Here is a 25,810-nt window from a genome sequence, read left to right on the forward strand (position 1 = left end):
GGAGCGAGAAGGATGCTTCAGCCGCGCTCTTGAGCTTTTGGGCAGCAGCAGTGGAGGCAGCAGAGTTCATGAGTGTCGACGGAAGCGTCCCAGTCGTCAGCGGCGCGGTGGTTCGAAGGGCGGTTGCCAGCGTTGAGTTGGCGAGGATGGATGATGCGCTGGACAAACCGAGAGTTGACAGCGAAGTGGTGGACAGGGGGTAGCCGTACGGGTACGCTTGCGCCTGACCTGACGAGGGAGTGGCTTGCGCCGAGAGCTGGGACTGCAGTTGGCTCTGCAGCGACTGCAAAAGTGGCTGTGTCAGCGACTGTTGCGGCTGTTGCTGCTGCTGCACCTTGAGCTGTTGCTGTTGAGGCTGCGGGTGCGAGTGCTGTGGCTGCATTTGCGGTTGGTGCGAGGGTTGGGTCTGGGCGATGTGGGGTTTAGATGGCGTCTGACCGGCCGCTGACAGGGCGTACACGAGGTTTGCATTGCCGTCGGAGCGCGCTATCGCCGGGCCAGCCTTGGGATACGTAGGTGCGGTCCCTGCGCCCATCGATGCTGCTGCAGTGGTGGAGGCGGAAGTGGATGTAGAGGTGGGTATCGACACCGTTGGCTGAGACAGGTTCTTGAGTTGAAAGGATGAGCCGTACGGGCTCGCGGCGGCTGTCCCGGCCCGTCCGCCAGGCGCCGACACAGGCAAATGGGTTTTGGTGATCAGACTAGAGAGTGGGGTGGACTTGGTGCCTGTGCGTTGGCCACCGGTGGCCAGGCTGACAGGGCTTCCAGGATCCTTGGCCGTAGGCGAGGTCATGCTTGTGCCGATGGCTGGTGCCCCATAGAGCTTGTTGGAAAACTCGGAAGGCGGCAGCTTCTGTGCCAGCAGCAGCAGGCGATGGCGGATGCGCTCCTGGAGGATGCGCTCGTCTTCGGTCTGGATGACGGGGGCAAGTGCGGAGCCAGGGAGCGGAGCGATCTGGGCCAGCGACGAGAGCTTTGGCTGGGCAGATTTGGGACCCGTGCCACCCGAGTTGTTCTGGCGCCCCGACACGGCCTTGAAAATGACCTCAAAGTCCTTCTTGTTGCCAAGCAACAGCGTGGCCAGGTCGTTGCCGGTCAGCTCCCGCGCATAGTTGGTGTCGTTCATGATGTTGGATTTGATCGGGGTGCTCGGCGGGACAATGAGCGGCGTAACGTCGATGCCTTCGCGGCGCCAGTGCTCCAGGTCACATTGGTGTATCAGCCGCTGCTCGCTGACGAGATAATCTGCGAGGGCCCGCTCGAGGTCGATCGGACCAAACTCTGTGTCGATGACAAGCGCCTCCGCTGCCGAGTCGAGAGCCTGGTCCAGTCGCGGTTTCTTGGCTGGCCGCCGATCTGCGTCACTGGCATCCTCGTCTTGCCGCTTGATCTCGACAGACGGCTCCAGTTTGACGACCGGGCATCCCTCGGTGCCATCGGCTTGACTGGCGCCCGATCCACCTTGGCCGGCCTGAGGAGCGTCTCGGGCAAGGGTAGAGGCAGGCCCTTGGTCAATGTCCATGACAGCATCAGAGTTGGGGTTCGATGGCGCGCGAGCCGGGATCATCTTTGGACCGGTGGTCGCAGCTTCAGCGACGTCGGTCTTGGTGTGCACCGTGTGCCCCGCCTTGACCCCAGTCGCATAGGTTGACCCTGCGTCTCGACGGCGCTTCAGCTGGTGGGCGTGATGAGCAAGATCATGAGCTCCTTTGGTGAGGCGATTGACCAGCTTGCGGGCATAGAGCCTGCCCGCCACTGGCAGATCCCGAGTAAAGTCTTCGAGGCTGGAGACATATGCTTGGCCCAGCTGATCGCCATACACCGCCACGACAAAGGGGTCTACTTGTGTCTCCGGGCCAGAGGGCAGCAGCGAGCGCTTGGCCGCCTCTTTCTCGCTGAGTGTAGGCCACGGGCTTTGATGCCGCAAAGGCTGTTCGGGATCGTGCAGATAGACATGGGCGGGCTGCTCGTAGCTCATGAAGCTCTCAAAGTGGGTGGTGGCCTGCAACTTCTGGTACGGCGGCGGGACACCCGCACTCTTTGGAGGCAGTATGGCGCTGCCATCGCATCGCAGTCGTTGGCGCATGCCCTCCAATATTGTCTGGCGGAAGGTGCTCTTCATGGGCTTTTTTTTCTTTCCATCAGCCTGATGGAGGGAGAAGGACCGAGGGCAACCAACCCAACCAGAAAAGGGTGAGTTATCGCCTCAATGGCCTGTTCAGATCAGCACACTCACGGGAGCTTCGGCTGAGCTGCCCGGAATCGTGGTGCCGCACTAATCTAGCCCAAGGGGCGGTACGGCAGGACGCACATGCCACCATGATCACCACGCACTTGAGCAAAGCATAGCCAATGCCAGCTATCACCAAACGTACCTCCTGTCCATCCACGCTTTCATTGGCGCCCGTAGCGCTGCCCAGCTCTGCCATCATCGTGTCCAGGTCTGCATCGGAGGTCCGGCTTGCAAGCAGGGACTTGAGGGCGTCGGGGCCGACCGAATAGGCGCTGCTTGGGAGAAGCCCGCAAGCGACGAGCTCTTCGCGCGTCATTTCGTCGACGATGCTTGGTCGATGGTTCTCGATGAGCTTGGTTCCGAAATACTCAAGGCGATCGGCTGCTTTCCAATAAAGAGTATCTGGTGCGTTGTATGTCTTTGCGTTCTTGACCACAAGCGCAAAGTCGGCCTGGAACTCATCGATCGTCCTGTAGACGTGCTCGGTGACTTTGTTGGTCATGGTTCCCAGATCCATGGGTGTGTCGACGACAGTCAGGTAGTCCTCCACGATCGTGGTGTCGACAGGCTCGAGAAAGAATCCGTATTGATCACGGCTGTGAAGAGAGGCGACGGAGAACGCCGTAAGGAAGGAGAGGCCGACACATACGCAAGTAAGTGAAGCGCGCATGATCGCTCGGCATTGCGGCCGACCAACTGATGGGGCTGCCAAACCAACAGCATGATGAAGCTGATGAAGGCACCAAACCAACATAGTGGCACCGTCGATGAGGTTGCCAGGCCAGCACCCACCTCCTTAGCGAAGCAGCGATCTTCTCGAGGGCAGCGTAGAGTCCCTTTTTCTTGGGCTTGACGGCTCCACCGGTTCCAGTGCTGCCAGGAGCGGCCCTCTTCTTGGGCTTGGATGCAAACTTGCCCCGAACGCGGCGAGGGCGATTCCGTTTCGAGTCTGGATTGGCAAGGTCGTCGGGAAGGTCGCTTATGGACTGGCTGTCGATTCCGGCGTCGCTTGCAAGGTCGCCCTCCGAGTAATGCACGATGGTACGTCCCAAGTCTGCTGGAAGAAAGGCCGAGGCAAAGTGAGCAACGCGGCGGGATGGTGGTAATGGACATGGAGCAATAGCAAGACTTGTGCCGAGAGAGACTTGTGTCGGGAAAGATGGCCACGGAAGTATAGGGCTCTGGGGGGGGGAGGAGTGAAGAGCGTACCCTTTACATCATCGTCGTCCTCGTCGATGTCGAGCTCCGAGTCCGATTCCATATCTTGTTGCGACAGATGATGGCTGTGAGTCAAGGGCGTGTCGGGTGCTGGGCTCTGGGTCTCGACGAGGGAGGCCAGCGACGATTCGCGTGAGGGCTTGGGCCCTCGATCCAGTCCTTTCGAGGAGTACTGCTGCCGCGAGTCGTATCTCGAAATGGGCTGACTGCCGCTTTCCTCGACGTCGCTCACAACTTGGTCCTCCTCCTCCAAGCGGCCGTGGTGCGGGACAGCCCCCGCAGGCCGATCGTCCGTCCGAGATCCTGGCCGCGATCGATCTACAGGAGCCTGTGGCGTTCTCTTGGAGGCATCCGAGACAGCATATGACTTGAGGTTGAGTTTGATCTTTGGGGTCTCGGAGGACGACTTTGAGGGCTTGGATGGTAACGACGCAGACCAATCGGGAGCAAGCTCGGCCGGATCCGTGTCGCCATTGCTGGCGAGGGATTTGAGGCTGGTTGGCTTTTTCGGGAGCTGCAGCGGCGAGGACGACGACGACGATGGCGACGATGTCGATTTGAACTTGATCGAGATCTTTATGGGTGGACGGGCATCACCAGCAGGATCGACTGTGCGGCCGCGGTGAAATGGCAGCCGTGTCGATGGCCGAGGGGAAGCGAAGCCGTATGGAAGGATCGGAGGGATCGATGCAATACAGAGGAATTGGCCCAAATGCAGAGTCGGAGAGAGAGAGAGAGTGGATGAAGCAAGTCAGGGGAGATGGTTGGTTGCTGGGTGCCACGTAGGAAATGCAGCAAATGCAGCAATGCGACCCAGCCAGAGATCTGGCAGAATACGAGATCGCTGCCAAGCGCTCGTTGGGGGGTCGGTCGGCAAAATGCCAGCATTAATGCATCTGCTTTTGGGGGTGGGGAGAAGGATCTGTGGCTGTCATGCGCTGCGAGCCCGAGCCCGAGCCCGAGCCCGAGCCCGAGCCCGAGCCCGAGCCGACCAGGGGCAGAGGACGATCGAGAAAGCAATTGCGCTGCCTCGACGGCATATCCAGCCACGAACGCCAGAGACCGAAGCCGGCTCGAACGGGACGGCGCCAGTCGATGACGGCCACAGACCAGGTCATGAGCCAGGAGATCCAGCCAAGACCCGAGCCCGAGTCCCAGCCTGAGACGCATGACGGCTGCACCACCACCTCCGGCAGCAGGGCAAGGCGGCGACGGCGGCGACGGCGGCGACGGCGGCGACGAACGGCAGCAGCATGCCCGCAGCAGCCGGACGACGAGCCGAGGCAGACGGGAGAGAGGACGCCCCCGCACGGCCGCAAGGGCTGCAAGGGCTGCAAGGGGACCGAGCAAGGGGAGAAGGCCCGCAAAGAATACCTGGTTTCATTCCTGGAGAGAACGGCGGGGAGGGCAAAAAGCCGGTGTGGAATCAGGCGTGTGGGGACGAGAGGCAGCTCGAGAGGCAGCTCTGCGTCAGGACCACAATGCAAACGCCTTTGGGCGAGAGCACGTGCGCAGCCGCTTGTCGCCTCGCCGAGAGCGGCCCTCGCTGCCCTCGCTGCCCTCGCTGCCGTCGCTCTCGGTCACGGGTGCGCGTGGCGCCAACGTGACCTGCCTGCGCCGCCCACGTGTGCAGCCAGCCCGTGCAACCCTGCGCCGGGGCGCCGTGCCCGTCCTCGCAGCGACTGCGTTCCCACGGGCCCAGCGACGGCCCACGCCGCGCCCGCCGAGTGCCCTCGCACATCGGGGTGATATAAGTCGTCCTCTCTTCGCTTTCCGCCATCGATCCCATCCGCCATCGATCCCATCCGCCATCGATCCCATCCGCAATCCCGCCCTCCATCCGGCCCCTTTGTACTCGCCACCGCCATGTCGTCTCCCGCCCGCTCCCATCCCCTCGCTCACGGCAGCTGCTTCTGCAAGGCCGTCACCTTCCACATCAACGACATGGACGCCGCCAACTGCGCCTGGAACATGTACTGTCACTGCACCATCTGCCAGAGGATCTCGGGCGCACCCTTTGTGCACTCGATCGGCTTCCGCAATGGCGCCATCACCTTCAACCCACCCCTGCCGGAGGACTCGGACGAGTCCAACTCGAGCGTCCTTGGCATCTACCACACCAGCACCTTCCTTTCGCGTATCCACTGCAAGAGATGCGGCACCAACCTCGGCGGTCGCGGCCGGCCCTCCGCCAACAACCCGGACTCGTTTCTGCACGGCGTCGTCTCGGTCATGTCGGGAGTGCTCGCGCCCGAGATCCGCCCCAAATTCCAGCCCCAGGGCCATGTGATGTACAAGTTCCGCATCACCGAGTCTGCCGCGAACGACGGCTTGCCCAAGTTTGACGAGTTCCCCGGAGAGAACTGAGGGAGTGGCTCCGCTGAGTCTCTGCAGTTTTGTCCCGGGAACACCACGATCCATGTGGTGCTGCACTTGCTCTCGATTTGCAATCCCAACATGCACTTGATCTTCTCAATATGCACTCTATCTTCTCAATATGTGCCCTCGTTCGCGTCTCTCTCTTGCTTTTCTTGATATATTTCCTTTGATTTTCCAGTCTCCTCTGCGTCCGCACGACTGGCAATATATTCAATCGGTCTGCTAGCCACGGCTCGAACGGGCGAGGAGATCTCGCGTCTGATCGCTTTTCATGCATCCAACTGCTTCTCATGCGTCTGATCGATGGTCGAGGGCCAAGCGGTCACGATACAAACACTCGTCTTGACCCTTCAGATCATTCGCTGGTGCCCGGGTATCGCTCTGGTCGAGACAACAGTGGAGGCGATGGCAGAGGCCCTTCACATCCACGAGAAGCCCTCGCTCGGTGCTCTCGCCATCCGAGAGCGTGTTTTTGCTCTCGCTCGGGTGAGATTTGGTCGCTCGCTTGCATTGCAAACGACGAAGGCTTCTCTCGCATCCAACCCGATTCCCCCCATCTCCAAGCACGACTCTGGCCTTAGTCATCGCTTGACTCCTGGATTTGGACAGCCGTCCTCATACGCCCCACGGTCGCTGCGGAACAGAAAGAAAATCGCCCCCATCGCCACGGCTATTGCCCAACCGTTGCCGCATCCGCACATTCCTGCTCGTTGATCGCCCGGCATTCCATCTCCCCTCTTCCCTCCCATCCGGCTCAACGCCTGAGACTTCCCCGAAAATGTCCAATGCTCCGGATCGGCACGAGCTCTTTTTGATTCCTGGTAACGCAGGCGGACCCATGGCGCTGGCGATGCCGATCTCGTGCAGCGATGCTGTGCCGATGCTGGTGTCGATACACGATCGACAGCCTCATCGAACGGTGGGAGCGAGATGGGTTGCCCAGAGTTCAGCCTAACCTCTATAACCCATCCACGATCCATCCACGATCCATCCACGATTCATCCACGATTCATCACAACGACATCGGATCTGACAATTACTCGGGACGGCGCCATCTGGACTGCTCTACTTCTCATCATTCAGATGGCGAGAAAAAGTATGCATGATTGACGGACTTGGACAGCAACGATGGTGGTTGTCAGATCTGTGGCCGCTGCCCGACGATCTCCGGATGGGACTCAGCCCCAGCGAGTGAGAACAGTGACGCCCGTTCATGGAAGGGGAGGGAGGCCGATCAGATGGGGATTTGACTAGATCACTGACAGCGATCGTTTCTTGCCGCGACCTCGGATACCCCCCAACTTGCTCACTACAACCCCACTTTGGACGGCTGCCTGATCTGCAACCCAAGGGTATCCATGGTCAATGACACCAAGTTCCCCAATGTCGCCACATTCACTTTCTTGCGAGAAGATCACACGATAGGGAATCTCATCCGCATGTAAGCACACGCAAGGGTGACCAAGCCACTGGATTGATGCAGTCGCCTTGCTCATGAAGCAGGAAGGCTGACCACAGAGCAATCGGGACTCTCGCTCATGCGATCGTTGCGACATGTCGACCGTTGCCGGAGCGACGATCCTGACCGCCGCATCTTTTGGCCGATGACATTGCAGGCAGCTACTGAAGAACCCCAAGGTGCTGTTTGCGGGATACAAGATCCCGCATCCCCTCGAACACAACTTTGTGCTGAAAATCCAGACCACACCCGACACGAGCCCGCTGGATGTCCTGCGGCAAGAGTTCCGCAACCTGGAGACCGAGATCAACTCGATCAAGACCAAATTTGAGGTTCGTACAAAATCGCCCATACCCATGCATCCAAACCGTCTGGAGCATCGTCATTTCCTCCCGCACTGCACACACATATACTCCGACCCGATTCGCTGTCGCTCAGAAGCCCTCGGAGACCCTGTTTCGATCGAGATGGCGGTCTTGTTGAGCATCTGCAGCGATCCACTTGGCAACGAACCTGCTTGGGCGATCTGCCTGGCGTCCTTCAAATGACTGACTCCGTCTTGGCTCCGGATCCCAGAACGAGCTTACGCTCCACGGCATGTCCCAGACCAACGATTTTGGAGATCTGCGCTATAGCAGCAACGTCGACCGGAACTTTTGAGCCGGGCTGGGCCAAGCCCGGTAGATACGAGACCGAGTCAAGCTCGCGGCTGGTTGCATCTACGACGCCAATACATATGGCTGCTTGTGCACGGAATGGAATGCTCGTCCGCTTGGTCTGGTGGTGAGTCGGCGGCGGTTCCAAGCGGGCCTGGAACGGAGCAGCCAGCGGAGACGGAGCGAGGCGACGACGACGACGACGACGACGGAGAGCCAAACGAAACCAGCATGTCCCACGATCCGCCTGGTGGATGTGGGGTGGCGGTGATCCTCAATATCAGCATTGCCTCTTTCGGACACAAGCACGCCGATATTGGGCCATATCGCACACCCCGCTGTGGGCGGCATTCATCCAGCAGATTGATCAACAGCACCCAGCCAGGCGATCGATCGACACCGACATTGGTACAGTGTCGCGCTTCAATATGGACTGTCCCATGATATTCGACTCATCCCTTGGCATTGTCTCATCAGCGGTCAATGAGCGGGACTGTCGGGTGCACCACAGACAGCCGTTGGCGGGTGGCCGCACATCCACGAACCATCCCAATCCCAATCCCAATCCCAGCCGGACCCAGCCAAGTCGAGCTATTCCCGGCTTGCGCGCCCTTGTGATCGGCTCTCCAGGGCAGCGACATGAATGCCGCAGGACCACCGCGCCGGCAGGACTGGGCCCAGGGAGGCGAGGCCATGTTGTGGCCGGGCAAGCAGCAGCATCTGGCCGGGCAAGCAAGCAGGCAAGCAGCACCCATGTTGATCCAGCGAGTAAGCTCGCAACGGTGGCGGTGGCAGGGGCGCCACAGGCCGGGGCCGGACAGGGACGGCGGTGTGTGTGTGCGTGGGGCGCCGGGCCGGCGGCTTGCTCGAGACAGCCAAGAGTCCATACAGCGTGGGGTCGGCGGGGTGGGGTTGCTGTGGGGTGCGGAGCGGGGACCGGGGACCGGCGGTGGGGGCGGGGATGCACGCGCCGTGCTGTCTGTATCGACAGAGACTGCGCGGACTGTCGACTCTGACAGTGCGGCCTTGGCATGATCTTGTCTTGTCTTGGCTATTGCGTCCACAGTCTCTGCTCTTGCCACTGTGCCAGTCGCTGTCTCCCGTTGCATCCAACCCGGCCTGCAGCGCCGCCGGCTCGCTTGCCCGCCATGGTCACGCCGCCCGCTGTCACGCCGACGCGTTCCATGCCAGATCAGGGGCGGTGCTTGCTCAGCCACCATATCGCCTGTCGCCGCTCCTATAAAAGCACCCACGCCAGCCCGGAAACGTCGGCCACCATCCGCACTCCACAGCCGAACCCGCTCCAGCACCGCTCCAGCCTTCTTCGGCCACCCATATCCCAACTTTCTCTTTTCCGCACGCCTCCGTCACCATGAAGTCCACCGTGCTCATCTGCGTCTCGGCCGCTGCCTTCCTCGCCGTTGCTCGCGCTGCCCCCTTCTTTGATCTTTCCCAGCTCGACTCGCACAGCTCCAGCTGCTCCTGGCCCGGCCATTGCGAGGGTGCCTCGTGCAGCAACTACAACGACTGCTCCGGCGAGCTGATCTGCACCAAGGGCAAGTGCGCCAAGAAGGACGACTACTGCTCCTGGAAGGGCCACTGCGAGGGTGCTTCTTGCAGCAACGAGCACGACTGCTCCGATGATCTCGTCTGCACCAAGGGCAAGTGCGCCAAGCCTTCCTGGAAGTCCTCTGCTGCCATCGAGGGCTCACACAGCTCCAGCTGCGCCTGGCCCGGCCATTGCGAGGGTGCCTCGTGCAGCAACTACAACGACTGCTCCGGCGAGCTGATCTGCACCAAGGGCAAGTGCGCCAAGAAGGACGACTACTGCTCCTGGAAGGGCCACTGCGAGGGTGCTTCTTGCAGCAACGAGCACGACTGCTCCGATGATCTCGTCTGCACCAAGGGCAAGTGCGCCAAGCCTTCCTGGAAGTCCTCTGCTGCCATCGAGGGCTCACACAGCTCCAGCTGCGCCTGGCCCGGCCACTGCGAGGGTGCCTCGTGCGACAACTACAACGACTGCTCCGGCGAGCTGATCTGCTCCAAGGGCAAGTGCGCCAAGAAGGACGACTACTGCTCCTGGAAGGGCCACTGCGAGGGTGCTTCTTGCAGCAACGAGCACGACTGCTCCGACGATCTTGTTTGCACCAAGGGCAAGTGTGCCAAGCCTTCCTGGAAGTCCTCTGCTGCCGTCGAGGGCTCACACAGCTCCAGCTGCGCCTGGCCCGGCCACTGCGAGGGTGCCTCGTGCGACAACTACAACGACTGCTCCGGCGAGCTGATCTGCTCCAAGGGCAAGTGCGCCAAGAAGGACGACTACTGCTCCTGGAAGGGCCACTGCGAGGGTGCCTCGTGCAGCAACGAGCACGACTGCTCCGACGATCTTGTTTGCACCAAGGGCAAGTGCGCCAAGCCTTCCTGGAAGTCCTCTGCTGCCATCGAGGGCTCGCACAGCTCCAGCTGCGCCTGGCCCGGCCACTGCGAGGGTGCCTCGTGCGACAACTACAACGACTGCTCCGGCGAGCTGATCTGCACCAAGGGCAAGTGCGCCAAGAAGGACGACTACTGCTCCTGGAAGGGCCACTGCGAGGGTGCCTCGTGCAGCAACGAGCACGACTGCTCCGACGATCTTGTTTGCACCAAGGGCAAGTGCGCCAAGCCTTCCTGGAAGTCCTCTGCTGCCATCGAGGGCTCGCACAGCTCCAGCTGCGCCTGGCCCGGCCACTGCGAGGGTGCCTCGTGCGACAACTACAACGACTGCTCCGGCGAGCTGATCTGCTCCAAGGGCAAGTGCGCCAAGAAGGACGACTACTGCTCCTGGAAGGGCCACTGCGAGGGTGCTTCTTGCAGCAACGAGCACGACTGCTCCGACGATCTTGTTTGCACCAAGGGCAAGTGTGCCAAGCCTTCCTGGAAGTCCTCTGCTGCCGTCGAGGGCTCACACAGCTCCAGCTGCGCCTGGCCCGGCCACTGCGAGGGTGCCTCGTGCGACAACTACAACGACTGCTCCGGCGAGCTGATCTGCTCCAAGGGCAAGTGCGCCAAGAAGGACGACTACTGCTCCTGGAAGGGCCACTGCGAGGGTGCCTCGTGCAGCAACGAGCACGACTGCTCCGACGATCTTGTTTGCACCAAGGGCAAGTGCGCCAAGCCTTCCTGGAAGTCCTCTGCTGCCATCGAGGGCTCGCACAGCTCCAGCTGCGCCTGGCCCGGCCACTGCGAGGGTGCCTCGTGCGACAACTACAACGACTGCTCCGGCGAGCTGATCTGCACCAAGGGCAAGTGCGCCAAGAAGGACGACTACTGCTCCTGGAAGGGCCACTGCGAGGGTGCCTCGTGCAGCAACGAGCACGACTGCTCCGACGATCTTGTTTGCACCAAGGGCAAGTGTGCCAAGCCTTCCTGGAAGTCCTCTGCTGCCGTCGAGGGCTCGGACTCCGACGATAGCTGCGAGAGCGGCTTCTGTAAGTATCACCAAAGGCTGGCCGAACCATATCCCTTTCTGGCTTGCATATTCGGCTGCTTCTCTGACCCAGCTTGCTCACCGATATCTTCATCCGACCTGCTTCAGCTGCCTCCACCTATACCAAGTGCGCCCACCTCCGCGCTGAGCTCAAGAAGCTGTTCTGCCAGGGTGGTGGTTCTGATCGCGCCGTCGCCTGCATGAACGCCGTCGACAACGCCGCCGACCAGTGTGTCAAGGCCGTCGACAACCACAAGACCTTCTGCTTTGCCCGGCGTTATTAGGCACTCCAGCACGAGACTGAACTGAACTGAGCTCGCCCGACTCTGTTTGGTTGCGGCCGGCTTCTTCACCCTTCCCCATTTTGTACATTTGTCCCGTTGCACTCAGCCGCAGCGGCCTGTCCACAGCAAGTGGCAAGTTGCTGCTGGTGGCGTCCCCGGCTCGTTGGCCCGACATCGTAATACATTGTGTTTTGAGCATCACTCGTCGTTTCTTGTTACTCGCGGACTTGAACGTTGGTTGGACTGGCCCAATTCACCATCAGCCAAGAGCCGTGAGGACTCTGCAAAACGCAGCGTTGGTGATCGGGGAATGTCGATCCCGTCCTGTGCAAGAGAGGCAGCCGTTTGAGATCAATCTGGCCTGCTGCCCGCGTGGCTCTCTGCCCTGATCTCTGCATCAGCTTGTTTTCCCCGCCATCCTCCCCTCCTCCATATCGGCCACATTCACTCCAGATCTTGACGCTATCCCAGATGGCCGCAGGCTCCAGGACCGTTTTCCTCCTCGATTCACATAAGGATGTGTTCATGGTCGTCAACAAAGGTCTCGATGGCATGGCTTGCTCTGCTGCTCGTTGCAGACACACATCACCTCTGCACTTGCTAACATGGCTCCCTGCACTTCCTCACAACCCACAGCCGAGGCATCGCTACCAAAACACCACGTCTGGTCGTAAGTCGATTCATTCGACATGCCGAAGCGGACAGAATCAGCCGTCTATCCGCCAAACACCTCGCCGCCCTGATCCGCTGACGGTCCTCTGGCTTGATTCTGCATCTTACCCTTGGATTCTCAGCGCCATGGTCGAGAGCTTCTTTGAATATGCCCAGATGCTTGTTTTGAAGCCCGACAATTGGGTATGCATCTCTCCCCCCCCTCTCAGGCCGCTTGTTGTGTCCTGCAAGCGGCGATCCCATCAGCGACCCCGACGACCAGCGAATGAGCCTCGTTGTATATGCGCTGAACATTGTGGGTCGGCATCTCATAGCGAATAATCGATATCCGCTCGGTCCTCTCACCATCGGCACTATTGCAAAATCCGCTGCAAATCACGGCCAGGTATCTTTGATGGTCGCCAAGAGCCCGAGAATCGATCCGCCACCGCTGCCCGGCTGGTGCAAGAACGAGCCGGACGTTACCAAGGTGAAGATCGCTTGCTTCCCTGTGTTCCTTGCTTCCCCCCCCCCTGTTTTCCTGCTTTCTGCCATGCCCATCTGTCTCGTTTCCGGCCACTGCCAATGCACCTATTATCAGGCCTTCGCAACCAGAAAGCGGCTTTGTTCTCGCTCGCTCATCTCCAGCCCATGCGTCGGCAAACGGTTCAACACGACGCTGACGCTGTGTCAATCGATGCTCGCTCTCAACCACCTTTCCTGGGATCCCTGCCATCTGACTTAGATGCGGGCCGGGTTGGCCCAGGCAAAATTCCACCTCAACGATGCCCACGTCCAGCAGCGACTCCTCCAAGCCTTCCGCCATGCCTTCGAGTCTCTCAAAGAGCTGCCTGCGGGCAGTGCGGCGAGCCCAGCAGCGTCCCTTCGAGTTGTCGCCGTTCTGTGTGATAGCCAGGCATCGGCATCCTCGATTCCCGAAGGCACCCAATTCATGTCCGTATCTGGGCGCGGCTCCTTGCCTTTGTGGATCTATGGGGAACCCATCCCATCTTGGCATCTTCGACATGCTGGATCGGGCTCGTTGGAAGCGATCGCATCTGGACAAAACACCGCATTGACAGCACCGCCGTCGTCGGAGTGGTTGCGTCTGTCATGGCACTATTGCCGCTAATGCTGAGGTTGCATGCGCATCCAGGTACTGCCTTGCATCTGGTGCAAGTTACGACCTCCGGCCGATCATTTCAGAAGCCTTGAGACTGGCTGAGCTGCCCGCGTCGCTCGATCCAAGCGACATCCAGTTGGAACTGGTGAGGCTGTTGAATAGCTCGATCTCTGTCGGGCAACGTGAGTTTCATGACAAGATTGAGTTCCAGAAGAGCCGCCCTGACGCAAGCCGCGTGCAGACGACAGACACCAAGGTGAGCGTCGTCCTGTCCAGTGATCATACGGGATGTCTGTTTGTCGATATGCCCTGTGGCTCGGCTCGTCCTGTGGCTCGGCTCGTCTAGTTACCTGGCAGTACCAAGACATTACGGAACCAACCAGCCCTTCTCCCTCCTACCCGCTCAACCTACAGGGCTCGCACTATATAAGCATCTCCAGTACATTCACGAGCGCGGCGGATCTGCCACTCACGATGAAGCAGCTGGCACTGAGACGCTTGGGCTTGGAGCAGTTGGTGATCATCGACAAAACGGTAAGATTCGGCTGTGCTGGCTCCTATTTCTCATCGAAAGCATGTGCAAGCGCACTCACTCCACCCCTTGCCTTTCCACTAAACAACCATATGTGATGCACCAACAGAGAAAGCACCAGCGGAGCGACCCACTCCTGTTCATACCTTCTCAAGCTGGCCACAATGCGCTCTGGGGTAAGGGCCCGCTCGGACCGTGGCATGAGCATATGGCGCTGAGAGTTTCATGCCGTACCGCTCGATCCGCTCGATCCGCTCGATCCGCTCTGACTGATTCCACTGGACACTTGGCGCACAGTCACGGTCGATTTGAACAAGCAGACCGCCAGTTCCCAGACCCGCACCCTTGTCTTTGTTGGCAACAGTGGCCCTGAGAGACGTGAGTGAACCACACGTCGCTCCCAGCAATGTTTGCCCAAGCAATCCGCTGCTGCCTCGGTACTCTATCTGATACTGTGTCCGTGGCCCTGTCCAACTCGCCGTCCACTGTCGCTGATTTTAAAACAACTGCATTGCAGGTTTCCAAGCCACGGGTCGCCCGATGGAAGTAACGGTGGTGGGACGCCAGCTTTCATCGCCAGAGGCAGCATCCTCACACATTCCACTCCGTGACGGTGAGTGCGCGCGCCAGCACCCGGGCTGCAAATTTGGCACCATCTCACGCCGTACTGATCCAGCGCCGGCCCCATATCAGGTGAGACATGCGTCTATGGAATCGATCCGGACTCTGAGTTACACCACCCGTTTATCATAACGAACCATCGAGGTAAGCGCTCTGGTGCTTCAAGCTTGGGTCGCTAAGCCGAAGCACAAACGGGCGGATATGTCCGCCGCTTACATCTATTTGGCCATTACCTTTCCATTCATGCTCGTCGCTTCCAGGAGCCCTGGCCCTCCACCATGTCGATGTGCTCAAGCTCGGAGAGGCTCGGGTGAACCCGCAAACTATTCCGCCCTCGGATTGCCATGTGGCCCACAAGAAGGTTTGTGATTCTGTACGATAACCTCCACCAGCCACCATCTTTGCGATATCGCCTCGACTCCGGACCGACTGCAGCCTGTGGCCATGGATGCAGCAATGTAGCAATGCAGCGCCCGCTGCCCCGCCCCGCCTCGCTCCCGGACTGGCACATGATGTCGCAATTGTGGGAGCCACCAGTCATCCCGTGGCATCTAGATTCACAAACAGCCGTGTTTGTCCCATCACAGGATATCAAGGAGCTGATCCTTGCCAACGGCGCACAGACCCACACCGGTCGCGGCAGCCACCCAAGACACAATCTAACCACCTTCGAGGCTCTCAAGTTCGCCCCCGACATCCTCCGTGCGCGAGTGCCCGTATTTGCACTGAAGCAGCGCGCACCCACCGACAAGATGGTCGAATGGCGTTCCCGGTCGCTTGGCTTGTCCCAGGGCAAGACCAGCTTCTTCCGGTCCGATGAATTTGAGATCTTTCGCGTGTCTGTGGCTCCGATCCTGAGTGTATTCAGAGAGACTGCCGTTTCGGAGGAGACCCTAGCCAAGGCGAAGCAGGTACGCAATCGTCAGAGGAACTGTCCACGAGAGCGCACACGCTCCTGAACGTGTCTGATGCCATTGCACCATGTGGATATGCTGGTGCTGCGAGTCGGCACAAAGCTCACCATCCTGCGGGATCGTTCCTGCCTTCCTGTCGCAACGTGCAGGCCCTCGCTGAGCTTGCCAAGACAAAGCCAACCGATGCAAAGCTCTTCCCAAAGATCTTTGATCCGTACGAGAGGTAGCGATTCGAGGGCGACTCTGGCCTGTGGAGGCGTCATTGTTGGCTATATTGATATATGCTGCGGGTGCCATCTGGATTAACAAGCAACGCAACTTTCCTCGTCCCACGCCCCTTTCGCGGGCGCATGCGAATCCCAGGCGCAGGTATTACACCCAGGCCAAGATTGAGATCCATCAATTCGTCGAGCGCTATTCGGACAGGTCTCTTCCGAGGCACGTCTCGCTCCACAGCGAGCTCTGCCGTGTATTCCCAAAGTACGACCAAACCGACCTTCCCAGCGACCATCCCCAAAAGCCCAGCAACAGCGAGCCCGACAAGGACGCCGCCTGGGAGCAGGTGGATCGATACAATTCGATGAACCTTCGCGAACGCAGCGAGTTGCAGCTCAATGACGAGCACCAAGTGTCAATCCCCATAGCCGTGACAGGCGCCGGTGGTGGTGCCGGTGGTGGTGCCAGCCACTCGAGTCCTGATATTACAGCACCAACAGGCCGGCGGCTTCTTGTCCCCCGAAACAAGAAGCGGTCGCTGGCCGGTGCAGCAGCAACAGAGCCGTCTGTTGACACTGGCACTGGCTCGACACCGCCGTCTCAGAGCAGCGGTCGCAACTCGCCGCAAATGGGGCGGTTGCCCGACCCAGCAGGCAGCCGCCGCCTCACCTCGTACCTGATCGTTGAGCCACCAAGCTACAGCCTTATGCGCCAGACCGACGACGAGATCAAGCACGAATGTGGCCACGAAGGCAGTCTGCTTTGGTGGTACCGGTCGGCTGGCTTCCTGAGGGAACAAAGGCAGCACTCTGGCGACGGAACTCCTGGCGACTTTTCCGGCCGCATCTACGGGATGAATTTTGTCGCCCAACCAGCCTCGACCACCATCAGCCCGCCGTTCCTGCCTCCGAACCCTCGCAAGCGGCGGAACGAAGCGTGAGACTGAGACGGCGGAGTGGATCGCAAGAGCAGGCTGGAAGAATTGTAATAGAGGTGTTGCATAATCGGCACTGCGCCTTTTCACCGCCTCTCCTTTTCTACTCTCAGTTCAGACGGAACTTGCTCTATATTGGTCAAGGACTGCAGGGAGAGGCTGGCTTGTTTCGGGCTGTTGCGCGCTGTAGAACGGGTCCGTGTGCAGAGCGTGTGGGCTTACAGGGGACTGGCAGCGTGACAAGCAGGGATCGAGATTGCATGTGTCCGAGGCTACGATGTGACAACACATCTTGTCAAGTACGGTTGAGCTGCAAGCCCTGTGTCGGTATTTGCAGGGCCCGGCCGGTCTCATCACTTTGAGCCAAGGACCTCGAGCTGCGACACAAAACTCTTGGCCGTCACAATCTCGGTCGCGCCATAGGAGATCTTCTTGCGCTGCGAGTTGCGCTGCTCAGAGAATTCACGCCATCAGGGGTGCGGGGAGACAAAGTACGCCGTCAATATCCGAAAGCGCCTCTCCAGCTCGGATCACGCACGAGAAACAGCGAAACCTCCAGCGATCGCGCCGGTAGTAGTCATGGCGATAGCAAGACCGATAACAAGACCGATTGCCATCGCGAGGCAAAGCGCATCCACTGCAGCCACCCACCCCACCATTCCCTTTGGCAACTGATCCGCACTCGTCGATAAGCACATCCTTCGATGCCCCTGGGGCACTTGTGGGCTGGGCTCACCTGTGAGTATTCCAACAAACTGCCGTACTCGAGATAGTTGCCGCCGCCAATGACAAACACGACAGCCTCCTGGAAGCCGACTGTACTCTTGGGCGGTCGGCCGCCGCCAGCACCTCGTCCGGCCTTGGGGTCGAAATAGAGATACTCGTCGTGTTCAGGCCCGGTTCCCTCCATGAGTCCATCCACGATACGGATCGCGGGGATGTTCTTGCGAGATGGGAGAAGATTGGGAAGACTCTTGACGCCCGAGAGCAGGTTCTCGAGTCCTCCTCCAACGCCGGCGTCCTTGATCACACGCTGACCGATCGAGGTGATTTTGCCAAAGATATCACTCGAAGTCGAGGGGGTCGCAACGCTAGAGGATGCTGCGGTCATTTTGTTGAAAGAGCGGACCCTGCAATAATCAGCCAAGCGACATCAGCGTCCGAGTTGGCGGCAGTAGCACCTCGCACGTGTGCAAAAAGTGCCAGTCAACCACACGCAGAGCGACAGAGAAGCGGCGAGGTAATCGAGGTACTTAAAACGCGGGGATGGGCCAGAGCATCCGCCAGATTGCACGATGCGGAGGCTCACGCATCGCAGCGGCCTGTCCGGACAACCGCACGGCTGATGACCTGCAACATTGGATCCGGATCTCCTGCTTACTTTTTGACGTACTGCACGGCATCCAGCCCACAGCCGGCGCCTTGGAGGGCCTGCTCGAACTCGGCCATGTCTTCCTTGGAGATATCATCGACATAGAGATAGTAGATCAAAAACAGCCGCAGCTTGTCCTCTGCCGATTTGTTCAGGTCCTTGATGGTGTCCAGAATCGTGGTCTTGGTCTGGTGTGCAGATATGGAGACAGCCGATCGTATTGACGCGGTCAGCATCCGTTCCACGCTCAACCGCAATCGCCGACAGTATTCCGCCAGGCGACTATCGCAGTGATTTCACCACGGGACATTCGTAACTTGCCTGCTTGCCGATGTATTCCTCCATCGAGAAGAACACATCCAGCTGCCGCTGCTCAATCAGCTTGAACAACGCAGTGGCCACTTCGGTGTGGAGATCCAGAATACGCTTGCGCTCCGTCAGCTTCGGAAGGGCAGAGATGGCTGCCTTGAGGTCCTGAGTAGCACCAAGGTTGCTGTCGCCCCCCCCGCAAAGTCGCATATTAGCTCTCCTGTGCCGCGGCATTCGACATTCAGCGGCTTGAGGGCATCCGATTTGCAGCCGGACAAGGGTACACACTTTGGATCAATGTCCTCGAGGGTTCCGTTGCCGTGGGTCAGCTCCTCCACGTCCTTTTTGTATTTGTTGATTTCCACATCGACGTCCTCTGCGAGACCAACGAGAGTCTGTAGTCAGCAACGTAGGCGCGTGTGGCCGGGCCAAGATGCATCCCTGCTTGATATCGTGGCGGCAAAGGCACGACATGCTGATGGGATTTGGAGTTGGTTGGAGAGGCTGTGCTGGTAGCACTTTGGCTCGGACATGCACCGGAGACTTTCCGGCTCGGACATGCACCCTACTGTCAGTGGCCATGAAAGCAACGGGCCAGCTTTGAACGGCAACGAGCAGTACCTGCGACGGTTGGGAATGGGTTTGCTGCGTGTTTAGCCCAGAAAAAGTCACCGACATCGATGTCCACCTTCTTTTGCAGCGTCTTTCCGGTTGGCTCGGTCTAGGGAGAGCAGAAGCCTCATCGTCAGCGACCAATGGCCGGGTTTTCTCGGAAACCAACACGCAGGGTCGTTCCTAGCTCGCAAAGACCCCCATACTTGCCGTGGTCAGGACGATGCGATTCAGCTTCATGTCAAGCAGGTCATGGAGCAGCGGCGCATATGTCCAGGTGTGCGTCAGCATGGTCGACATATCCATGTTGCGGTCGAGGAGAATCAGCACAGGCCGTGTGAGGTTGCTGAGCTGGGACGACCCCGAATCGAGAGAGACATGGCTGCGCGAGTTCAGAGCATGGTCGCGCAACCGGCTGTCGAGCTTTGCGGCCACCATCTCGGCCGCCGTGCCCCTTTGACAGCGTATGATGGGGATGACATCCCGGGTGACCAGGACCGAGAACAGCGAGCTGGATATGGTATCGACCATCCGCTCGATCTGCGAATCCGATGTTGTGGGGTCATTTAGAAGGCGATAGGACTCGCCCATGTTGAGGGTGAACAGATTGCTCTCCAGACAAACATAGTTGAGATATTGATCGTAGACCTGGTCGATGGCGATGGAGATTGCATCGGATTGCCGCACGACCGGCAGGACCGTGCGAGTCCAGGGCGATGATGCGGTGGCGTGACGAAGGGAGGCGTCAAGATAGATCCGATAGAGCCAGCAGTCGGGCTGGTCACTGACCAGCTCCAGTCCACAGACGCAGTGCTCGTACCTGTGAGATTTGTGGGGCAACATTGGCGTTCACTGCTGCTTGGGCAAGCTCCTCGAGCAGCGGACGAGGCAGACTTGAGGAAAAGTTGATATAGTAATACTCGTACAGATGCTTGGCAAAGTCCTGCAGTAACACGGCAACCCGATGCGTCAGAGAGGCTGCAGGCCGGCCGCGCATCATATTTGAGTCGGGCAGCGGAAACATGACTCACTTCGCCAAGACGCCGAACGTTTTCCTCGGTCGGTTGGAGAAAGTAGATCGCTGGGACATCCGGAATCGGCTGACGATCGCTAAACAACGGCCTAGAGGCAGGGAAGCGGGGACAGGACGAGAAAGCGAGGGCGAGAAGCGAGGACGGGGACCAGCACGAACACAGTATCGGTCAGCAGCCAGTCCGTTATGCCAAAGTGCACTTGCACTCCTTCGCTTTCCGATCCGCTGATGCATGTGACTCCAGGACACATACATATGGACAGTGACGCCGTTCTCGCGGAGATCGCTGACTTTGATGAGCGGAGAGATGATGTCTTGGCCGAGCTGGTCGTAGATCAGGACCTTCCACACGGGATCAGTAGCAGCGATGCCGGGCGATTCGTTGTCCGCAGGGACGGGAGAGTTCAAGTTGAGCATGCTGACGATAGCATCTGCGGCGAGGACCGCAGGCGGCGAGAGAGTAAGCGACCGCGGACGCTGCGGGGGAAGAGGGTTGATTGCAGCATGTCTCTGCTATTCACATCGACTCGGTGCCTCTTGAGCAGCATGGATGGCGGCGCCTGCAGAGACAGACGCATATGGGAGGTCTGGTGGAGACGTTTCCTCCTCGATCGGCTTTGGCCGCAAGTGTCATAACAAGATGCTGGATTTACCTCGCTGTCTTTTCCGAAGAGAGGCTGTGGCCATGCTGGGCAGACTTGGTGCAAGACAGGAACTCGAGGGCGGCAGCGGCTGTGATTGCGGATGTGTTGGGGGGGGTGCCTGCTTGCGTTGGACCAGCAGTCGATGGTGGCTCAGAAGCAGGCTCCTGGCCAAGTGGAAGCGAGATGGCGGAATCTCGCGCAGCCGCAGCCCTTCGTTGGCGAGGGCAAGGGTTGGGCAGCCCTGGCGAGCCAGTTCCCACGCTCGTCGGCCGTGATGCACATCGGGCCTCCTGTTCCAGGCGCCTGATCGCCAGCCGCACCGGCTGCACGGACGACACCGATACGAGAGCAGTAGCCGCGCATCAGACCACCACCAGCCAACATCCAGACAGCAAAACCGCCCGGGGAACGACGCCGCAGCATCATCGCGCTCCCTCTGGTCTGACCCCGGCAGGCAACACCGATCCCGGCAGTATCCTCTGCGGCGATGGCACACGCCTTGACTACCGCAGACACGGGATACCACATCCTGAAAGACTTTGTCAAATATTGTCGTGTGTTCCATCCCGGCGACGTCGAATCGAACGTGCACCTGAGTTTCCTGCTGGCGCAGCGGTGAGAATACACTGTTTGAGCGGGCAAGCCAGCGCAGCTCGATTCCGCCGTTATCTGACCTCCCAAACCGATTCCGCCGCCACAACAGCTCCAAAAACGATGTGGTTGTGCGATATATCCTCATCCAGAAAGAATTCGATGTTCTGGATTCGTTCTTTCTCCAGATGGAGTATTCAAATACCCTTCCAGACCTCCAGGTGCGTAGTCGGCAGGAGGCCCGTCCAGCACCATCAGATAATGAGCGCCGCTGACTGGATCCACGCTGCAGGCCATCAGCTATATCATGGATTGTCTGCTGTCGTTCGTCTCTGGAGGACTCGACAGTGACGGCGATGCATCACCAACACGAGAAAATGAATGGGCCGCAATCTATCAGGTATTCCGGGCGGTCAGCGACATTGATCGTGCAGACAGACGATTCATGGCGGATAAAAAGTCGTTGAGATGATGGAGCGACGCGCGTGAAGTGTGTGCAGAGATGAAGCTGGATGGTCGGTGCTACTGGATGAGGAAAGTATGACGCCCGCACCATCGTTGTAGCCCTGGCCTTGCGGTAAATTGACTGTATACAACTCGTCTTGTCGCCGCTTCCGCACCAGCGAAATGCCCTGTTGATACTGAGCCATCCCAGGGACGTCTTGTCGTTGCTTTGCGAAATTCTGGATGAGTCTATATGCAGTGCACGGCACCACTTGGTGACCGAGCTAGTCCAGGAAAGGCAATCCGTCTGCACCAAGGCCATGGACCTTGTCATACGCTTGCTATCGAGCGGCAAGCGATGCCACCGCTTGATCCAAAACCATATGCTTGGTGAGACCAGGTGAGCGTCCTGCTATCGGACTATGGCAGTTCGTGTCGACGGACTCAAGGCGCTTGCTTGCTTGCTTGCTTGCGACCCTGCGAGGCAGCGATCATGCACGCCGGGGACCCAGACGTAGATTGCCCACAAGCTAATTGATATCGCAATTTGTGGCCTCTCAATCTGCATATCAGGATGTTCAAGGACTTTCTGGCCGAGTCGATACTCCATTGGTCATGCCTTTTCTCGTCGGTCTGGCGAAGAGGAATGTCTGTTACACTTCTCTCCAAGATGCTCATGGCTTGGCGACAGCTCGAGTCCTGGTATGGACGGCATAGCGCTCGGAGCTGCTGGTGGTGGTCTGTCGGCGATCCGGTGTGATTCTGATGCTTTGTTTTGACTCTCAGCCCGAACGACGTGAAGCTGTACTGTACGGCCGTGCTGGTTGTTCTTCAAGGCGGAGCAGTGCCGCAAGCCCTTGGTGCATCTGATTCCACCAAGTCAGTCGATGAGCTGTTCGGACTGATAACAAATGACAAGCGCTCATTTGATCGGGATCGACAACTGGCTGAGCTCGATGGCATGGGCAGCAGTGTGCTGCTGGTGCTGTCAACAATCAATGAAAGGTGGGTCGCTGTTTACAGTGCCCGCACTCTCTGGTCGCAGGACCAAGCTTGGGCGCCGAACAAAGGGTGACCCGTTGAGTTGATACGCTAGTCGCCATGTCCTGTGGCAGACCATCTCAAAGCATTCTCAAGCACGTCTATCTGGAGCTGCTGCAGGTTGTGTATCAATCTAGGGCCAAGGTATGGACAGCCGCCGACACTCGACTCTGCCTGTTGCTCACCGCCGCATCGGTCATTGGCGACATGCGGCCAGCGGAGCCATAACACCCATGTGCACATATCACGACACGACCAGTGCTTGCAAATATCACCAGTGCCGCCCTTCGTCATATCTGCGAGGGCACTGCTCTCGCCCGATCTGATCGGGTTCTGTGAGGCAACGTTGACGTCGCATTTCATGAGCCGCGAGGGCCTGCATCTCCTTCTCTCGCATTACGCTGCTGCTTTCTATGAATATGCCGGCTCCGTGTTTGAGCGCTGTTTCACCGGCTCAAAGACACATCTCGACTTTGCCGATTCCCTGCAAAACGCACTCTCAAGAGATCAAAAGCACACGCATCCAACATCAACGGCATCGCCAATTTCAATTCCGTTTACCCTGCATCCTAGGAACAATGCAGAGTTCTATTCCCTGACTGTGTTTGTGCTGCACACGGCACAAAAGTACATGATTGTTCATTCCAATTCGTCGTACACCGACGCAGAGGCCATCGGACTGCTCTCCGGTGCACTCGTTGCGATGACAAGTCAAGCGATCGAAGGCGATACGGCTGGCTCCGCGGCTGCTTTGTACTCAGACTTGCGGATGCGCTCTATGGAGACTCTTTCTATGCACTACAGTCACCCGTCCATGTGGACCAAAATCCGCCTGCCGTTTGAACTGCTCGCTCCAAACCTTCTTCGGGGCCAAGATGCCAGCACTGCTGATACATCCTCGCACCAGCTACCAAGGCGACCAGAGTCTGCCTCGCGATCCACAATCTCCCAACTGGCCTTTGGCGCCCCTCTGCCCCCTATAGCAGCCTCTACAACATCCTCATTGTCGATTGCTGGCGCATCGGTGGCCCCTGCTGCTGAAGTTTTGGAGAGCGAGTTCGCGGCAACGTCGTCACCCCTGGAGACGGCATTGTTCACCTGTCTATGCCAGATCAACGAGGCAATCATCCAGGATCTTGTTGGGTATGAGCAGGGCCATCTGCAACATGTGCCTCGTCAAGTGCAGCGCCCAAGATCGTCGTTGGGATTTACACCCTGTGACTTCAGCACTGTCGATGAAGAGAGGATAGCCAGCCGGAGTGCAGGATGTCTCGGTATCAAGCCCAAGTTGCTGCCGAGGGACGCACATGGCGAGAGCCCGGGTGCCGGAAGGATCCAGCTGGTCCACGAATTTGTTCGAAGTGGTATGTCCTCCTTGATGCTGTCCGTTGGATTTGGGCTGGCGCTGCACATCAGGTGGCAGAACGAGGCCTCGTTGTTGGATGGCCATGTCCCTCACTGGCTGATCTCTGTCATGCCGCAGACCTTGTCGGCTACATCAACTTTATGCAGCTTCAAGCAGGAAGTGTCGGTGTGCGGGATACGCGGCTCGTCGACAGCCTGCGGACCCTGACCAGGATCATGAATCGATCCCTGACATATCCCGGACAAGGAACAAGGGACAGTGACAGGGGTATCGCCTTCAAGCGCCACCACAGCCTCAAGCCCCTGACTCCCCCTGGAGATCATCTCAGTCAGCCGTGCGCCCCCGATCCAGCGGCTCCGACGCACTCCCCAGCACCCAAGCTGCTATCTCGGGCGCCGATAGCGCCCCTGCTACCGGCCTCGGCGTCACGAGCAACCTCTCCTCGCAAAGTCGCCTTTCAACGGTGATCGAGTGGGAATGCCACTCTGCCCCGCGCTGTCGCAAACAAACAGCCGCTCGCTCGACCAGGGCAATGTTGTCGTGGATGCTGCAGTTTCTGGAATACAGCTGGTGCACGGAGCTGGCGAGGACAGGAGCCGTCGACGCTGCCGTAGATTGTCGATCGCTCTTTTGCCCCAGGACACTCTCATCACCAAGTCACCAAGCCACCGTCGCCATGCCCGCTTCAGAGGAAGTCCACTTGCTCATCAACTCGCTGACTCCCAAGGGACGGTGCTGGTGCTGCTGGGAGTCCCATGAGACTGCGAACGATCCGCTCATCCGAGCTTGTCTCGGTTGCAGAGATATCGATCTGCAGTATGTCCATCAGAGCTGCGTGAATCGCTATATCAATGCGCTGCCGTCGGCAACACTGACGACGAACCGGGCGTACCGTCACTGCACCCGCTGCGGCGACCAATACACCATCACCGAGCGACAAGTACCCTGGCTTGAGACGCTGTGGTCAACGCCGAGCCTGGTGTATCGGGTGGTGGGCCTGTTTCTCTACACCGTTGTGCTGACAGCGGCATGCTCGATGCTGCTGTACCGCTACCGAAACAACGACATTCTGCTATTGGAGTGGGGCCCCTACCTCAAGATTTACGTCCGTGAGCTGATTGCTTTTCTGTTGCTGCTGGGGCATTTCCTTCACCTGGTGGAGTGGCAGTTTGTCTATCGACAGTGCCGTGGGAATGTCGAGCTCAAAGTCATTGCCAAAAAAATATAGTACCTGCACACATCGATCATGTTGCGGGCCGCGTTGACGTCGTGATTCCCCACTCAACGGCAGTTGGCAATGCAGCGATGGGCGGGTGACTTCAGGACCGGAAATGAAACCCCTGACTCAAAGCAGGGCGTCCCATTTTCTGTCTGGAGCGCCCGTAAAACTCGACTGACACATCCGTTCGCCGTTCGCCGTTCGCCCTGATTGCGCTTTGCATCGCTCAGCCGCTACTCGCGACGCAGTTTCCAACTGGCAAAAACAGCGACATCATCCGGAAGTGTCCCGCCTGAAGACGCAATGGTTGGCTGAAGACGGCGACGATCTTCGTGGCTGCCGTGGTCCGCTCAGTGGAAAGACCTCGTCTGCCGGCATTGTGAATCTGACGGAGGATTGCTTCTCATTATGCCAATCATTGACGACATCTGCCACGTCTTCTCCAATCTTACCTGCTCCGCACGGATTCTGCTGGGTGGAGGTTGCTGCAGAGGCT

General features: G+C 58.9%; 8 protein-coding genes across 8 annotated transcripts; 6 read left to right on the plus strand and 2 right to left on the minus strand.

Moving 5' to 3' along the window:
• On the minus strand, positions 1-4,900 carry BJ171DRAFT_119421 (uncharacterized protein). Its single transcript, XM_053105537.1, has 6 exons — positions 4,826-4,900; positions 3,443-4,060; positions 3,026-3,290; positions 2,376-2,829; positions 229-2,146; positions 1-34 (listed from the first exon to the last, which is right to left on the minus strand). The coding sequence occupies exons 1-6, from the start codon at positions 4,833-4,835 to the stop codon at positions 18-20; spliced, it is 3,282 nt and encodes a 1,093-aa protein (XP_052966233.1). The 5' UTR covers positions 4,836-4,900; the 3' UTR covers positions 1-17.
• A 263-nt stretch (positions 4,901-5,163) lies between these two features.
• BJ171DRAFT_506261 (Mss4-like protein) lies at positions 5,164-6,268 on the plus strand. Its single transcript, XM_053111119.1, has one exon. The coding sequence runs from the start codon at positions 5,318-5,320 to the stop codon at positions 5,816-5,818; it is 501 nt and encodes a 166-aa protein (XP_052966234.1). The 5' UTR covers positions 5,164-5,317; the 3' UTR covers positions 5,819-6,268.
• Positions 6,267-8,177, plus strand: BJ171DRAFT_506263 (DNA-directed RNA polymerase). Its single transcript, XM_053111120.1, has 5 exons — positions 6,267-6,651; positions 6,914-6,926; positions 7,182-7,271; positions 7,447-7,621; positions 7,866-8,177. The coding sequence occupies exons 1-5, from the start codon at positions 6,609-6,611 to the stop codon at positions 7,947-7,949; spliced, it is 405 nt and encodes a 134-aa protein (XP_052966235.1). The 5' UTR covers positions 6,267-6,608; the 3' UTR covers positions 7,950-8,177.
• Positions 8,178-9,419: 1,242 nt separating this feature from the next.
• On the plus strand, positions 9,420-9,758 carry BJ171DRAFT_398797 (uncharacterized protein; the record flags this gene model as incomplete). The annotated part of the gene is made up of 1 exon (XM_053107196.1): positions 9,420-9,758. A coding segment is annotated over one exon (339 nt), but the record flags the coding sequence as incomplete, so codon positions are not given.
• A 3,221-nt stretch (positions 9,759-12,979) lies between these two features.
• BJ171DRAFT_119457 (uncharacterized protein) lies at positions 12,980-16,768 on the plus strand. Its single transcript, XM_053105538.1, has 11 exons — positions 12,980-13,297; positions 13,500-13,722; positions 13,881-14,000; positions 14,108-14,174; positions 14,296-14,376; positions 14,516-14,611; positions 14,692-14,763; positions 14,880-14,980; positions 15,207-15,530; positions 15,683-15,756; positions 15,897-16,768. Exons 1-11 carry the CDS (start codon positions 13,089-13,091, stop codon positions 16,687-16,689), a joined length of 2,160 nt encoding a protein of 719 aa, XP_052966237.1. The 5' UTR covers positions 12,980-13,088; the 3' UTR covers positions 16,690-16,768.
• Positions 16,769-17,260: 492 nt separating this feature from the next.
• Positions 17,261-20,426, minus strand: BJ171DRAFT_424424 (Sec1-like protein; the record flags this gene model as incomplete). The annotated part of the gene is made up of 9 exons (XM_053107668.1): positions 17,261-17,813; positions 18,065-18,243; positions 18,359-18,548; positions 18,653-18,740; positions 18,986-19,079; positions 19,175-19,624; positions 19,797-19,919; positions 20,008-20,098; positions 20,263-20,426. 9 exons carry the CDS (start codon positions 20,424-20,426, stop codon positions 17,261-17,263), a joined length of 1,932 nt encoding a protein of 643 aa, XP_052966238.1.
• A 714-nt stretch (positions 20,427-21,140) lies between these two features.
• Positions 21,141-24,562, plus strand: BJ171DRAFT_582136 (uncharacterized protein; the record flags this gene model as incomplete). Its single annotated transcript, XM_053114150.1, has 9 exons — positions 21,141-21,268; positions 21,357-21,465; positions 21,537-21,644; positions 22,359-22,390; positions 22,475-22,693; positions 22,804-22,873; positions 22,989-23,872; positions 23,957-24,093; positions 24,213-24,562. 9 exons carry the CDS (start codon positions 21,141-21,143, stop codon positions 24,560-24,562), a joined length of 2,037 nt encoding a protein of 678 aa, XP_052966239.1.
• Positions 24,563-24,771: 209 nt separating this feature from the next.
• On the plus strand, positions 24,772-25,323 carry BJ171DRAFT_582137 (uncharacterized protein; the record flags this gene model as incomplete). The annotated part of the gene is made up of 1 exon (XM_053114151.1): positions 24,772-25,323. The coding sequence occupies one exon, from the start codon at positions 24,772-24,774 to the stop codon at positions 25,321-25,323; it is 552 nt and encodes a 183-aa protein (XP_052966240.1).
• Positions 25,324-25,810: the final 487 nt, after the last annotated feature.

This window comes from Polychytrium aggregatum (assembly GCF_025602895.1).
Source record: "Polychytrium aggregatum strain JEL109 chromosome Unknown BJ171scaffold_20, whole genome shotgun sequence".
Classification (NCBI taxonomy): domain Eukaryota; kingdom Fungi; phylum Chytridiomycota; class Chytridiomycetes; order Polychytriales; genus Polychytrium; species Polychytrium aggregatum.

Excerpts from the sequence above, each read along its gene's own strand:
- BJ171DRAFT_119421 (XM_053105537.1), bottom strand. Across the intron at positions 3,291-3,442 it reads GGACGACGATGATGTAAAGG|CAGACTTGGGACGTACCATC; the intron begins GTACGCTCTTCA and ends CCTTTCTTCCAG. Across the intron at positions 2,830-3,025 it reads ATCGCTGCTTCGCTAAGGAG|CCGTGATCAATACGGATTCT; the intron begins GTGGGTGCTGGC and ends CTCTCTTCACAG.
- BJ171DRAFT_506261 (XM_053111119.1), top strand. The coding sequence starts at position 5,318 with ATGTCGTCTCCCGCCCGCTCCCATCCCCTCGCTCACGGCAGCTGCTTC.
- BJ171DRAFT_506263 (XM_053111120.1), top strand. The coding sequence starts at position 6,609 with ATGTCCAATGCTCCGGATCGGCACGAGCTCTTTTTGATTCCTG. Across the intron at positions 7,272-7,446 it reads ATAGGGAATCTCATCCGCAT|GCAGCTACTGAAGAACCCCA; the intron begins GTAAGCACACGC and ends ATGACATTGCAG. Across the intron at positions 7,622-7,865 it reads CGATCAAGACCAAATTTGAG|AACGAGCTTACGCTCCACGG; the intron begins GTTCGTACAAAA and ends TCCGGATCCCAG.
- BJ171DRAFT_119457 (XM_053105538.1), top strand. The coding sequence starts at position 13,089 with ATGCGGGCCGGGTTGGCCCAGGCAAAATTCCACCTCAACGATGCCCAC. Across the intron at positions 14,001-14,107 it reads TGGTGATCATCGACAAAACG|AGAAAGCACCAGCGGAGCGA; the intron begins GTAAGATTCGGC and ends ATGCACCAACAG. Across the intron at positions 14,764-14,879 it reads TATCATAACGAACCATCGAG|GAGCCCTGGCCCTCCACCAT; the intron begins GTAAGCGCTCTG and ends CGTCGCTTCCAG.